This window comes from Boleophthalmus pectinirostris, unplaced genomic scaffold (assembly GCF_026225935.1).
Source record: "Boleophthalmus pectinirostris isolate CB_2022bp ecotype Guang Dong unplaced genomic scaffold, ASM2622593v1 HiC_scaffold_1, whole genome shotgun sequence".
Lineage (NCBI taxonomy): Eukaryota > Metazoa > Chordata > Actinopteri > Gobiiformes > Gobiidae > Boleophthalmus > Boleophthalmus pectinirostris.
In genome coordinates, this window is record NW_026570970.1 from 14,054,619 (window position 1) to 14,069,485 (window position 14,867).

Here is a 14,867-nt window from a genome sequence, read left to right on the forward strand (position 1 = left end):
CAACGTGGATTATAGCTCCACTCTGTTATAATCTGAAGAGATGCAGAGGGCGCACAGTTCACATCAGCCGCTCTGCTCAGGTTAAGAGGATTCTCTGTGGTCGGATTGTTAACCTCCATCGTTCTTTTCTTTACAGCTCCACAGACAATCTCCATTTGGACATTGCTTCAATCTTGTGCCACTGCAGGTCACAGGGCTGTCAATCAAATGCACACGCACCAGGACTTTTACTCACAACAGAGAGAGAAAGATGCATATATGTAGAAAGAGATGCATATACAGAGCGAGATGTATATATATAGAGTGAGATGAATATAAAGAGAGATGATTATATATAGAGCGCAAGATGCATATAGAGAGAGCTTCATATATATAGAGTAGGGATGGGCATGATTAATTGATTAATCGATAATTGATCATTAAGAATTTCATCGATTACGTTCATTTTAATCGACAAACCGAATGTGGGTTGTTGTGTGTAGCGTGACCAAACAGGGGTCCGTACATGTAGCTCTGCACTCAGAAGGAGCGAGACACAAACAGTCGGTCAGTCTGCAACACAAATGTGTATTTAACGATGACTTCTACAAGAAATTCCACGCTTTCCGTTGCGTTCGAGACAAGTGGGAGGCCATGTGCACAGTGTAACAAAACAGCACATATGTTTCGGTGTCCAGTGGGAAAAAGTTTTGCCAGGTGAGAGTCGCGCAATGTCGATGACGAGTCCCGAGTCCCCACCTCCCGTACGGTGTCCTGGTTTTGACAAACACAAATACGGTCACACTAACCTGTATTCCACTGAGTCATGTCTTTTAATCCAACAGAAATTGAACCGCATCAGCGACACAAGAGCTGTAGTTTTATCTTCGCTTAGTTTATGCAAATCAGCGATGCGGTTTTAAGTTTCGTTTCTGTGAGAGTTGCACAAAACTGAATTAAACACATTATAATCTCAAACACACTGATGTGGCTCTAGAGTCGTTACGGTTTATATGTCGTAAAGTTGAATTTATTTATGCAGATTAGTAGTGCAGATAGTAATAATAATGATGATTTTTATATAAAAACGTTAATGATTAATTCTTCCGACGATCGATTAAGAAAATTTCATCGAATGCCCATCCCTAATATAGAGAGATGCATATACATTCTCTCTCTCTATATATATATATAGAGTGATAAGTGATATATCTATCTATCTATCTATCTATCTATATCTATATCTATCTATATCTATATCTATATCTATATCTATATATATAGAGAGAGAGAGAGAGAGAGAGAGAGAGAGAGAGAGAGAGAGAGAGAGAGAGAGAGAGAGAGAGAGAGAGAGAGAGAGAGAGAGAGAGAGAGAGAGAGAGAGAGAGAGAAAGAGAAAGAGAAAGAGAGAGAAAGAGCCTGAGAACCGACGAGAACTGTTCCAAATGATTTAACCTCCTGTGCCTCTGTTCAGATGCATGTTTCAATCAAATAAACCAAAATCAAAAAATGTGCTAAAAAAACTGAAACGAAACTGTAACACGTATCCACACTTTAGGAGGATAGCTGTGATATCAACCACTCACATCACAGAGGTCACTGAACACAGATTTCATTTTAGGGGGGAGCCAATGTGATTTTGCAGAGATATAAACAGTTTTCTCGACCATTTTAGCCAGACTGGACTTGAGTACTACTGTATGATTGCCTAGTGTGTGGTATTTGCGATGCATTTTTTTTGTTTTTGTTTGTTAAATATCAAAATATAAGAATTAACAACATGAAAGCTGCAAATTTACCAACTTTGCACTAATGTTGTCAAAAATAACTACGGTGCACAATAATATCCAAACACCATATACCCAATTTAGTAGCGAAAATGGTGTTCAGTTCCACTTTAAACACCCATTTTTTCCACCTATTTTCCATGTACTTTTTCTTGACCCAGTACAGATATATTTTATAAACAGCAGCGTCTGAGGTCAAATAAGTCTGCTGTGTGCTGTCTGCAACTATTTAAAGAGCACTGAATTGTCTCATAATCAGGAAGTGCACTAGCCAGTTGTTCTTAGTTTTGCCATGGCAACAAAACTCAAATCTGACGTCTGAAAGTTGTGAAAAGCATTTATAAACTCATCATGGTGAATAATTAGGATGCTCAGAATGCATAAGATAAAGAAAAACACTACAGCACCTTTAAATAAACTTGAACACGTTTCCTAGTTGTGTCCACATCCAAATATAACTGTACAAAAGTCCTCAAACTGACTTTAAATCAACAAACTGTGCCTTTGCTGCAGTCCTGCCGCTTTTTTTTTTTACCATCCTTGATCCAAACTGTATTCACCCGTAGCCTCCGGAGATGTGCTCTGAATGTGTGAACAGACTGGCTCGACGCGGAGTCACAAAAGGTTAGCAAGAACCCCCTCGCTGCAGTCTGAAGGTGTCCTGAGTCCTGTGCGCTTTGTTTGTTCCTCTCCTGCGCCCCCTGTAGGCAAGTCTTTGAGCTCCACGCTAAGTACGCAGTAAAACCAACACACCGTAAGAGGCAATAAAGAGTCAAAAAAATGGATAAGACAAGAGACGATTCTTCAACCATTTGAACCTGAAGAGCTACTTGACACAGAGACACTCCTGTAGCGGTCAAAAGAAATTAAATTGCAGTCAATGACCAACAGTTAGATGTCTGTATCAAAAACAATCCATCATCCATTCAGTGCACAGTGTTGGGGTATTTAAAGTAAACTTTTACAATCATAATAAACATGTGATTAATCAAACTGGAACTATACAGCCTAATATGTATGATTCCTAACTCCTGTGGGGAGCTTCTGGAAGGGGGTGGAGAGATACTCAGCTATAATTTGGAGACTCCAGGGATTAGAACATGGATGAGGATGGATGTAGAAGTGGGGTGCAATTAAAATAAAATAAATCAAGATTCAGTTCCCAGTTCATACTTTAGAGAGCCACTTCCATGGGGTATTGATTGATAACAACATATTTACATCACCTAATTATGCATGTCATGCATATCTTATTTTAAAAATGCTATATTCACCAAAGAAAACACAACATATGTTCAAAAAGTGCCTGGAAGAGATCACAAGATTACTCAAACTCATATGGATAACGCGCACATTTGCTTGTGATTACACTAAATAGTAAATAATTAAATACGGTTTGAATTAATACAGGGGTCATCAAACTAAGGCCAACTCCCCTTACTTTTTGGCAAATAATAACATGTCTACATCTTATATTTTGTAGATTTTTTCAATTTAAAAAAATTATATTTATATGAAGTATTTATATTTATATTTAAATAATTATATAACGTATTTACATTTGCCGCTGAATTTGCCGCCGAATTTTCATCACCTGACAAGTTTCAGATCAAACCGTGACAGTAAGGACAGCGAAATGGTGAGTGTTAAAGTACGAAAACTTGACAGAGAGTGCCGAGTTTTTAAAGAACAGGGGAACGACCGATTAATATTTTGTTCGGTGTAAGGACCGTGCAGTTTGTCTGATATGTAAATAAAGTGTCGCGGTTTTCAAAGAATATAATCTGCGTCGTCAGGATCATAAAATTCTGTTATACGCCTGACCTGACTCCAGCCCCATCACCGTCAAGAGCGATAATATGGCCTCCAGAGAAAAAAGATTGGTGACCCCTGAATTAAATACTATAGTACACTGTATTTATATAGCACTTTTTGGACACTCAAAGATGTTTTACAGAGCGTTATTCATTCAGTCCACGCCCGGTGGTGGTAAGACCCTATTGTAGCCACAGCTGTCGTGGGGCAGACTGACTGAAGCCAAGCAGCCAATCTACTCCATCGGCCCCTCCGAACACCACGATCACTCACACACACCACTTTCACACTAGGCAATGTGGGTGAAGTGTCTTGCCTAGGGACACAACAACAGTTTTTGCCACTAGCGCCTCACTGATAATTAGTGGTCTTGCCTCCAAGTCTTGCTTAGGTCCTGAGAGCTGATGAGGAGGTTTGGACACATAAACTAGTATCGAGTGGTGTCGTATATATGAAGTACTGAAAACAAATGCTATGCTATGAAATGCTATTTTTGTATCACATGACAAATGATGCATATATGTTTCAAACAGACAAGCAAGAAAAGCTCTGAACATACTCCACATTGTAGCGCTGTGCTGTAGACAGGTGTAGCGATCTTGGACTCAGAGGAACAGCTTGTTTTTGTTGGAATATGACTGATGATCCCTCACAGGAGCCATTACCTGACAGAGGACGGGAGGGAGGCCTCTCTCAGTAATTGGAGGCTCTACAGCTGCAGGCAGGGGCGTCACATTAGATGGATTGACCCAGAGACAGACAGGGCAACGCACTTCGTTTCCAGACATCATGGTCATCTTTTGTGAGAAAAATAATCACATCTCAGGCCTTGAGTTTTTTATTTTACTTTTAAACAACAAATAAGGTTAAGGACGGTAACAATGTCAGACGGTCCCTTTCCAATCACGTTCCTACTTCCTGTCAGTGTCGGCCAATCACAGCGTGCTACCTTTGTCTCCCAATTAATTAGCTCTTAAAAATAGATACACTCCCTCCCTCCGCCCCCAGCCCTGTGCTGCTGCCCCCTCAGCGCAGCATAGAACCATCAACCCCATTACATAGTATAAACATCTGTTTCTCTCCTCACACTGCAGGCATGACATTTAGGTGATTTGTGACGGACTTCACTCAAATCCCAAAGTAGTTAGACTTTTTTAGCCAACAAACAACACAAATGCAAATCACCTTTAATAAAATACTTTTTTTTGCTAAATATTGAACTTAAGTCATTTGTTAAAATGGCCTATAGCAGTGATTATTAACTATAACTATTAACTACAGTCCGTCATGTTGAGTGGTTAGGATTGTCTGTCCTCAGTATATTGGGCTTGACAGAGGTTTACAGTGGTCCCCCTCTCCGTGATGACATCCTCCTGAAGCTCTTTGTGTTGTGTTGAATTGTCAGTGTTCAGAGGCTCATTCTTTTTCATGGACTGAGTCACTGTGATCACCTCAGTACAAAGACAGTAAAGATGGACCAGAGAATACACAAGGTCAGACATTTCACTTGTGTAGCAGTAATCCACTAACCAGACTGGCGCTCAATTTCATTTCTCCCCAGCGACTAGGTCAGGAATCGGAATACACTAGACGGTTTGCAAGAACCCCGGAAGGTGTAGACCGCGCACCAGCCAAAGAGCTTTGAAGCCACAACGTTAAACTCAAGCGCCTGTCTGGGACACTTTTGTGATACAGCACAACAGTAAACAAAATGGTCGAGATGGATGTAGATAAAGCCCTACATTCTGTGCTGGCAACAATTCCCGAGATCAAGGATTTAAAGCCGGAAAAAAGAGAATGTTTGGTGAATTTTATCAATGGGAAAGACGTTATTGCCCTTTTTCCAGCAGGATTTGTCACATTACATATGCCATGACCAAATAGCAGCATTGGTTAAATTAAAAAAAGTACCTGCCTACCATGAAGCAAACGAATCCTAATGCTGCGAGGTCAGACGGTTTCCACAAAGTGAAACCAGCTGATAAGGATATGAAGAGGCTGCACACAAAACACGTATACTGCAAAAAGTACATAAAACATAAAAACATGCTCCGATCCACTTTGGCATTAAGTATTTTTCAGCGTGATCTTTTTTAAATGGAAAATTAAACTGTTTCATTTTAATTTGTCTTGCGAAAACAAACAAATTGATTTTCTTTTTTTTATTTTAAATTGAAATTGATTTAACAAATGATACACTTATTAAAAGAGCATTTATTTCCTTAAAACACACTATCACTGATAACTGTGTTAACTGGTTTATGTCCTTAAAGTAATTACAGAACAACTAAACCAAATCTCAAACATAATGGGACTGTTAATTGTCTTACTACAGTACACTACAGTATTATATTACACTTTTATGGGGGATTAATTGCTAAAACAACATATTTAGTCTGTCTGTCTGTCTGATACACGTCCCGTGAGGAAGGGGTCATGTGCTCTGAGTGTGGGGAGTGCTGCAGAGAACTTCCTGGGTACATAAGCTTGTGGGTGGAGCCTTAAACAAGACACCTAGGCTGCATTTCTCTCATTTCTCTTTCCTCGCTTCCTTCTCCTTGAGTCCTCTCCTCCATCCTCAGTTTTTCAGCTGTCAATCAAATGCGTAATATTAAGTTTTGCCCCAAAGAAAACCACGAAAGGAATGAGGGAGGCTTCAGGAGAGCTTACATCAGATAAGAGAGTCAAACTTTATTGGTCTCAGTGAGGAGTTTATATCCTCTCTGCTCTCTGTGTCTCCTCTGGGGGCGGGACTTCCTCATCCATTTCCTGCAGAAACGAGGAGAGGACTCAAGAAGAAGGAAGCGAGGAAAGAGAAATGAGAAGTGGCCCTGGTCTCGCACTCCTAACTGGGTTCAAATAGCTCCTGTGAAAGACCGCAACATCACTAAAATATGCTTAAATGATTCCAAAATTGTGGAATATTTGAAGAGGGAACAACATTATAACAAAGCTCTAAAAAAGCTGATTTAGGATAACACTCCCTCTTTATAAAAAAAAAAAAAGTCCACATACTAACAGACTGTTTTAAAGCAAAGCAGTGGTTTTGTCAGTTTGCCCTGAGCTAACAATGCTTTTATTCACTTCCTGTGTGGTTGGAGGTTTGGAGATTTTGTGTCACAACATCACTATAACTGTACCATAACTCACATGAAACTGCAGATTCGTGCCAGCCCAAACCACACAATCGCAGAAAAGTCAGTTACATGTTGTGTAGAAATGACAAATCATTTCACAGTCAGTGTATATTGTGTTTATCGAGCCACTGTAAAGTAATTTCCCTCTTCAATTTAGTTTGTTCACATCCTGAGTCATATTTTCTTTATAAACACAGGTAAGTGGTCTTTAAGGGCCCATATTACGCTATTTCTGATCTGTTATAATGTTGTTTCCTCATCAAAAACATACCTGAAGTTGTGTTTTGTTTCATTCAAAAATGAAAACTACTGTTTCATGACATCACAAGGTGGAATAGAGCATTTTGAGCTTAACAGACTAATAATAAAGCGTTACTTAAACATGTGTGAATGAAACAAAACACAACTCCAGGTATGTTTTTGATGAGGTGACAACATTACAACATGGCTTAAAGCTCACAATAATAATAGGTCATCTAGAGCTTTTAAATTGTGATGGGCAGATCAATAACAAATATCTGACAAAGGTATCGAAATATTAAAAGGGACAGTTCAGAATTTTGGACATAGGACCTCATTTCCTAGTGAGCCAGAGTGTTGGAGACGTGTGGAGACACTTTTTTAAAATAATCCATCCAGTCCTTGTATTTGCAGAGGTCACTGGTGCTAGACTAGTGCATGTCAATGGCCATAGTTATCCTGCCACTAAAAACATCTTATCCACTCCAAAAACACCCGAAGCAAATCTATTATTATGCCAGATTGTTGATGTAAATGTCTGTATTGAAAGAATAATTTTTGACCAACCTTGCATTTGAAGGATTTATGTCTGAGCAGCAGCAACAAGTTGTACTTCCTGAAAGCTTGGCAGCAGCGGACTGATATATGAGAAAATAGTCCCTCAACATGCGACGATTCATGCGATGCAAGGTTAGTTTTATTTCAAACATCTTTCTATCAACACAGACATTCACATCGATAGTCTGACATAATAATAGTTTTGCTTCGGGTGTTTTGTGGAGTGGGTAAGACTGTTTTTAGTGGCAGGATAACTATGGCCATTGACATGCACTAGCCTAGCACCAGTGACCTCTGCAAATACAAGGACTGGATGGAATATTTAAAAAAGTGTCTCCACACGTCTCCAACACTCTGGCTCACTAGGAAATGAGGCCCTATGTTCAAAATTCTATCTCTTTAACACGTGCAATTTCTCCAAATGTAAATTTTTAGTAAGATTTGAGTACAATTTTGAAATACAGTGTTTAATATTATGGGCTGGAAAACAGATTAAATAAAAAAATGTCAATACAAAACGTGTTACTTGTAATATTTTCCATACTATTACTCTGTATCGGATTGAAACAAAAGTCACTGGCACGTATTATTACTACTGTTAAAATATACAGCATCTAAAAAATATCTTGACTTGACAAAAAAGCATATAGACGTGAGACTGTGGACAAACAAACTGAGTTGCAAATTAGACTTTCCATACGGCACACAGCGGGACTCGGCTCGTCTCACGTCAAGCTGTGAACACACCGTGGAGTTTGTAAATTGTTCTAAGTGACGAAAATCCGTTCCAACTGAATTGAACTTTAACGTGTGTTTCCTGCTGATGAGACGTACCGCTGGGTTTCAGATGATATCGCAAGAGTCTATAGATGTTAGATTTTTATTGCCGTACAGTGACAGTGTTTACATGTGCAAGAGTCTCCCGGTTATCAGCCTTATCCCGGTGATGACATTATTCTGGATGTGGCCTTTACATGCACTCAAAGAAACCAGGAGACTCCCTGTATGTCCCTGTGCTCATGCGCCATCAGAGGATCACGGATATTTAGACTGGTTGCTATGGTAACTATGGCACACATATGGCAAGGAGCTAAACATAGACCAACTTTCCTAACTCCAGGCTTTTTAATAGAGTTCTAACAACAACAAGAAAGATAAATATTCAGCTAAGAACATGAGATAGTGGAGCTCTGTCACAGGTTTTTTAAGAGTTGAAAAATACAATAAAGTGACACAGCATTAGTTCAGTTCAAGAGCAGCAAAAACCACAAAGGTAAGGGTGTAACGATATCCAAATCTCTCGGTACGATATTATCACGATATGCATCTCGCGGTATGACATTTATTGTGACATTTTGGATAGGAAACTTTTTTGCTTTTAAAATACCCTGACAAGAATTTGGTGTGAGTTATTACTGTTATAATCTCAAGAATTCAAGTAAAAAACATATTTCTTCTTGTTGTCTACGCTGAAATGAATCATGGGATATGTAGTTCCCGATGTTTGTTATTGCTACTACAAAAAATGCATTAAACGAAAGGAACTTGTGATTCAATATATTGTGACAGTTCACAGTATTATTGTGAGATTTTTGACGATACGATATCACGATATTTCGGTCATTGTTACATCCCTACACAGAGATGAGCCTGGTGTTAAAAAGTGGTTGTATTAAACAGTAGACTGCTTTATTTTGTTAGTATAAAATATTACTAGTCGTTTTGGGAACGTAACTGCTCTTAAAATTTTTGTTACTTTAGTTTGCACATGCTCAGTTCAGCACCAGTGTCAGAAATCAGGATAGTGTGAGAGTATCCTGGTTTCTCATAACCGGGACACTGGCATGTCCAGGATACTGAAATCACAATACCGTTTATACATGGACACTCACAAAACCAGGACACTTGATCATAACCGGGAGACTCAAGCACATGTTTGCACACTCCATAAGTTCTTGGGTCTAGACACTGATAGAAATGACCAGGTTCCATGTTTGTGGATTTACCATTTGGATATTTCATAGTAAAGTACAATGAAATCAACAGGAAAAACTGCCTCTTGACCCCCATTTGGGAGTATGATGTCATCACATTCTTGAATCTGAAAACCACCAACACAATTATACGTACCGCCTCTATAGAACTTATGTTACAGTGAAATCCGTGTATCATTCATTCATTCGTTTTTCAAAATAAAAACAAAAATAAGAAAACGAAAAAACACCTATTTTCTTCATTAACTGTCTCCAAAATCAAAATGAAAAAATGGATAACGATTCAGTTTTTTTTGTGTTTTTTTTTTTCAGTTTTCGATTTTGTGTTTAAATGAAAAAATGGATAACGGTCATTTCCCATTTCCGTGACTTGAACTGCGATGCTGGACTTTTGTGCCGCATAGGGACTGAACCAGGACTGAACCAGGTCTAAACCGGTCTCAGTCCCGGTCTGGTCCCCGTTTCCTGATCACCCGACAGTCTACACGGGTGCACCTCCGGGCCCGTCCCGACACTCCTAGTTCAGTCCTGGTTTAGACCTGGTTCAGCTCTGGTTTAGTCAGGACCAGACCAGGACTGAGACTGGGACCAGACTGGGACCAGACCAGGACCAGACCGGTTTAGACCTGATTTAATCCTGTTTTAGTCCTGGCTTAGTCCGTATGCAGTGCAAAAGTCCAGCATCGCAGTTTTAGTCACAGAAACAGGAACCAACCGTTATCCGTTTTGTCATTTATTCATTTAAACACAAAATTGAAAACTGAAAAAATGAATCTTTCTCTGTTTTTTCATTTTGGTTTTGGAGACAAATAATGAAGAAAATACTTGTTATTTCATTTTCTTACTTGGTTTTATTTTGAAAAACAAATGAATGATACATGGATTCAATGACTAAATTACTAAACTATAATATTATTTCACTACTGATACTAGTAACTAAACTACTCATAAAACATGCCTTGTGTGACAAAGATGAGTGAAATTAGGAGTGTGGTTAACCATTAATCAATTCCAAAATAATTATCTTAAAAGCTAAAACTATACAGATTTTTTAATATAGTTATAACCTTCGACACAAGACACAGGTCTGAGGATTTTCACGTTAGAAAAATGTGTTGCCCAGTGGGAGCTGACGTCACCATAAAGGCTTCAATCACACCAAAGAGTCGGTGTTATGGATGTGTTGAGGGCGAGGCGTAAATGGGTCAAACCGCAAACTGCACAGAAAACCGTCCAGTTCAGCGCTCTGCAGACAGACGCACGGGCTTCTGCACAGCTGCTAACATTCTTTATTTTTTGCATTCGTACCAAAATGCTGCCAAATCCTATGTATATATCACTGACTGTAAGTAAGTGATAAGTGATAAAAGAAGACTCAGACATGCACAAATCACTCCAAATACAACATCAAGAGGGTAAATAAGAAAGGGAAACAGCTAAAACATGGTCAAAAGCTCTGAAAAGTCAATTGTGCATAATTCTCTGGAGCAATTCTGTAAATATCTGTTTTTTGTATCATCCTAAATGTGTTTTCATCTGCGCCAAAAGAGCTAGAAGTGTGAAGTCATGTTTTTCAGGTAGTTAGATCTATATTTATCTGGCCTATTTTTGAACATTTTTTCATAGTCGCAGGTTTAACGCAGCGTAACATCACCCTTGTTAACCTTAGTTGGTGGAAGTTTCTGAGTAGCCAAACTGCAGCAATATGCTCCACATCAAGCTGCACCTGCTCCACTTTTAAATTCACATCGACGCATAAGCAGAGACTTAATCGTCACCTCATCTACTGCCAGAATGAATCATTTAACGGCACGGTCAAATAAAATCTTTAACAACTTTTTTAAGCAGGAAGCAAAAAGGGCTTTTGAGACGAGTCCATCTACCTTTCTCCAATACTGATCAAGATGAATAAATGGAATACAGAAATGGCAGAATAACAGAAAATGTGGCCTAAATAAACTCAGTTTAAAATCCAAATGTATCATTGAAGCAGTCGGCCAAGTCTTATCCAACAGAGCTCCAGACTGAACTTCAAAACCCCCATAGATAAATGAGAAAAAACAATGTAAAAGGTGGAATATACAAATAAGCTGCTGGGTCACTACTAGGGATGTATCAGTAATTGAAATATTGTGATATCGTATCGTCAAAAGTCTCACAATAACATCGTGGGCTGTCACAGTATACTGAATCACAAGTTCCTTTGCTTAAATACATGGTTTTATAGTAGCAACAGCCAATAAACATGGAGAACTACATATCCCATGATTAATTTCAGCGCAGACAACATGAAGAAATATGTTTTTTACTTGAAATCTTCAGATTATGATGGTAATAATTTACACCAAATTCTTGTCAAGGTATTTTAAATGCAAAAAAGTGTCCCATCTACAATTATATCAGCCTTTCCAAAATATAATAAATATCGTACCGAGAGATTTGGATATTGTTACATCCCTAGTCACTATTGGTCATAGACTGTATAAAAGTGGACTAATGTGACGTCACCCATAACATTCAGCGCCGCTCAAATGAGACTCGAGATGCTCACGGTTACAGGAGCGAATCTGGAGCCAGGCTCTATGTTATGAATAGGACTTTTCTGACGGACACAATAGCAAAAAAAATCTGGATCATGTAGAGTGGGTTAATACGAACATTTTAAGACCAAATTGACGAGGCTCAGTGCAGCAGTTACAGAGAGACGTTCGACAAGATCCTAATGTAAGTCAATTGGAGCCAGAGTCAGAAGGAGACCGAAGAGCCTCCTGGCGAACTTCCTATTTGGCACATGGCAGCAAGTGCGTTAGCTATGTCCACTCATATATACAGTCTATGATATCGTGATAATATCATACCGAGAGATTTGGATATCATTACATCCCTAGTCACTACTGGTACATGTATCACAATATTGTCAGAGTGTAGAGGTGAATGAACACCGTGTTTAGTATTTAGCATCTTAAAATCTCTATTGATGTGAAAATACAATCCAAAGCTCAATTTTAAAGGTCCCATGTTTCACAGCATTGATTCATGTGAAGGTTAAGTCATGCCAGAATGTCAATATCTCATCAGAAACAAACCTGGAGTTGTGTTTTGTTTCATTCACACATGTTTGCGTAATCCTTTATTATTAGTCTGTCCATATCTCCAAAGCTCAAAATACTAAATAATATAATAAAAGTAATATTTACCTCCGCCAAGGAGGTTATGTTTTTGCCGGCGTTTGTCTGTTTGTTGTTTGTTTGTTTGTTTGTTTGTCTGTTAGCAACATAACTCAAAAAGTTATGGACCGATTTTGATGAAATTTTCAGGATTTGTTGGAAATGTGAAAAGGAAGAACTGATTTCATTTTGGGGGTGATTCGGAAGAAATCCTGGATTCTGGATCACTTTGAAATTTTAGTTAACATTGTGGTAAATGGGGCCAAAAATTTTGTTTCTCAATATCTCGGTTAATTATTGACCAAACCCCATGAAATTTGACTCAGGGATGGACAATGGGATCCTCTTTCATATTCCAAAGGCTGATCCGGATCTGATCCAGAAGACTGATTTTATCGCAATTTATATAAAAAATGGGGGTAGTCCTTGGCGGAGGTCTGCGCTCTCTGAGTGCTTTTCTACAGCCAGAGTTTACCTTTTGTTCAGTAGAGATTAACAATTCCAAGGCTGAAATTATCCAAATGATCCTAGTGAAGGTGTATGGAGTTTTAAAACACAGTAGAGCACTTCTTGTATTACAACATCACATCACAATGTGGAACAGACTGTTTTCTGTTTGAGAGAAGAACTCAAGCCAAAATATTTACGGTTTGTGAGTTAAATGTGCAAATGAAAACACAACTGCAGGTATGTTCGTGATGAGGAAACAGCATTATAACACAGATCAGAAATAGCGTAATATGGGCCCTTTAAATCCACTCCCTCAAAAGTAAAACAAGTGAATAGAATCTATAATGTGTACACAGAGTTTGCACTGACCCCTGAGCGCGGGCAGCAGGGAGCGGTCCTTCCTCTCGTCACATTTGTTGCACTCGCTGAAGTAGAGCAGCAGGAAGACGTCCACCAGCACCCACACCAGAGACGTGGTCAGTACCACCTTACAGTACACGAACCTGCGCATCACCGCGGCAACAGGGGCAGGGGGCAGGGAGGGCTCAGGAGAGGGCTGGAGTGGGAAGAGGGAGCATGGGGAAGAGGTCAAGGGTCATCGTCCTGGAAGAAAGATAACACAAAAATATATTATAGAAAGACAGACCACACAAAGACGAAATATCACTCACTTCATGCTTTGCTATAGAAGTCCAGATTCCAGAGTCCAGTTATTAAAGTCCATATATTACACAAAATGGACTCTTGTGAACTTTAAGCCATTGTTTCCCAAAGACTGGGTCGCAACCCTCAGCTGGGTTGCAAGAGATTTCTTTTGGGTCATCTTGTCATGATCTGCATGTAGGTCTGAAATACACAGTTCTGCCTATGTGCTCTCCTCCTCCAAACCGGACTGAAACGTGCTACAAAAACACAGACAGCCCCACCTACCTAATTAGAAATGTTGAAATGTTATGACATGTTTTGTATAACTTCGCATCTTTGTAATTATTTTATAGACTATTTTGTTCCAGTATTGCTGGTTTAATTGAATGTTGAAAAGAAAAAGAAATGGGCCACATTTAATGTCCAAGTAGGCGACTTATGGATCCTTTTTATTGTTGGTTCAAATGTTTAAAAATTGTTCAGAGACACGATCACTCAGTCAACAATAAAATATCCTCATTAATGTTCAATAATGGTCAAATCCACCTTTATTTTGTGATTTACAAATAATGTCTATTGACTTGGGTCAAGAAGGTTTGTAACTTTTAAAATATGGGTCCCCAGAAAAAAAAGTTTGGGAAACACTGCTTTAAGTCATGTTATAATGTTGCTACCTCATGAAAAACAAACCTGTAGTTGTGTTTTATTTCATTCACACATGTTTGAGTAATCCTTGGTCTGTCTCCAAAACTCAAAATGCTCTGTTCCACCTTGTAATGTGATGAAGCTGTAGTTTTCAAGTTAACAGCTCCTTTTACCTGTAGCTCAGTAGAGACTGGTAATGCCAGGGCTAGTGAAGGTGTGTGGAGTTTAAAAACACAGTGGAGCACTTCATGTATCACCACATGACCTTGAGAAAAGTAAATAAATATGCAGGATTTGTGTGTAAAACATGTGTGAATGAAACAAAACACAAACTCCAGGTCTGTTTTGAGATGGAAACAACATTATACCAGATCAGAAAATAGTGTAATATGGGCTGTTTAAAGGTGTATTGTGTAACTTTTTAGTTGGGGGTCCATCGCCTGCTTGTTT

General features: G+C 38.9%; 1 protein-coding gene across 1 annotated transcript in view; it reads right to left on the minus strand.

Moving 5' to 3' along the window:
* galnt13 (UDP-N-acetyl-alpha-D-galactosamine:polypeptide N-acetylgalactosaminyltransferase 13) overlaps positions 1–14,867 on the minus strand; it is a 132,176-nt gene that overhangs the window by 101,806 nt on the left and 15,503 nt on the right. The window contains exon 3 of the mRNA XM_055148469.1: positions 13,497–13,730. Within this exon, the coding sequence (XP_055004444.1) occupies positions 13,497–13,638 (142 nt within the window). The 5' untranslated portion in view covers positions 13,639–13,730. The remainder of the gene's footprint in view (positions 1–13,496; positions 13,731–14,867) is intronic.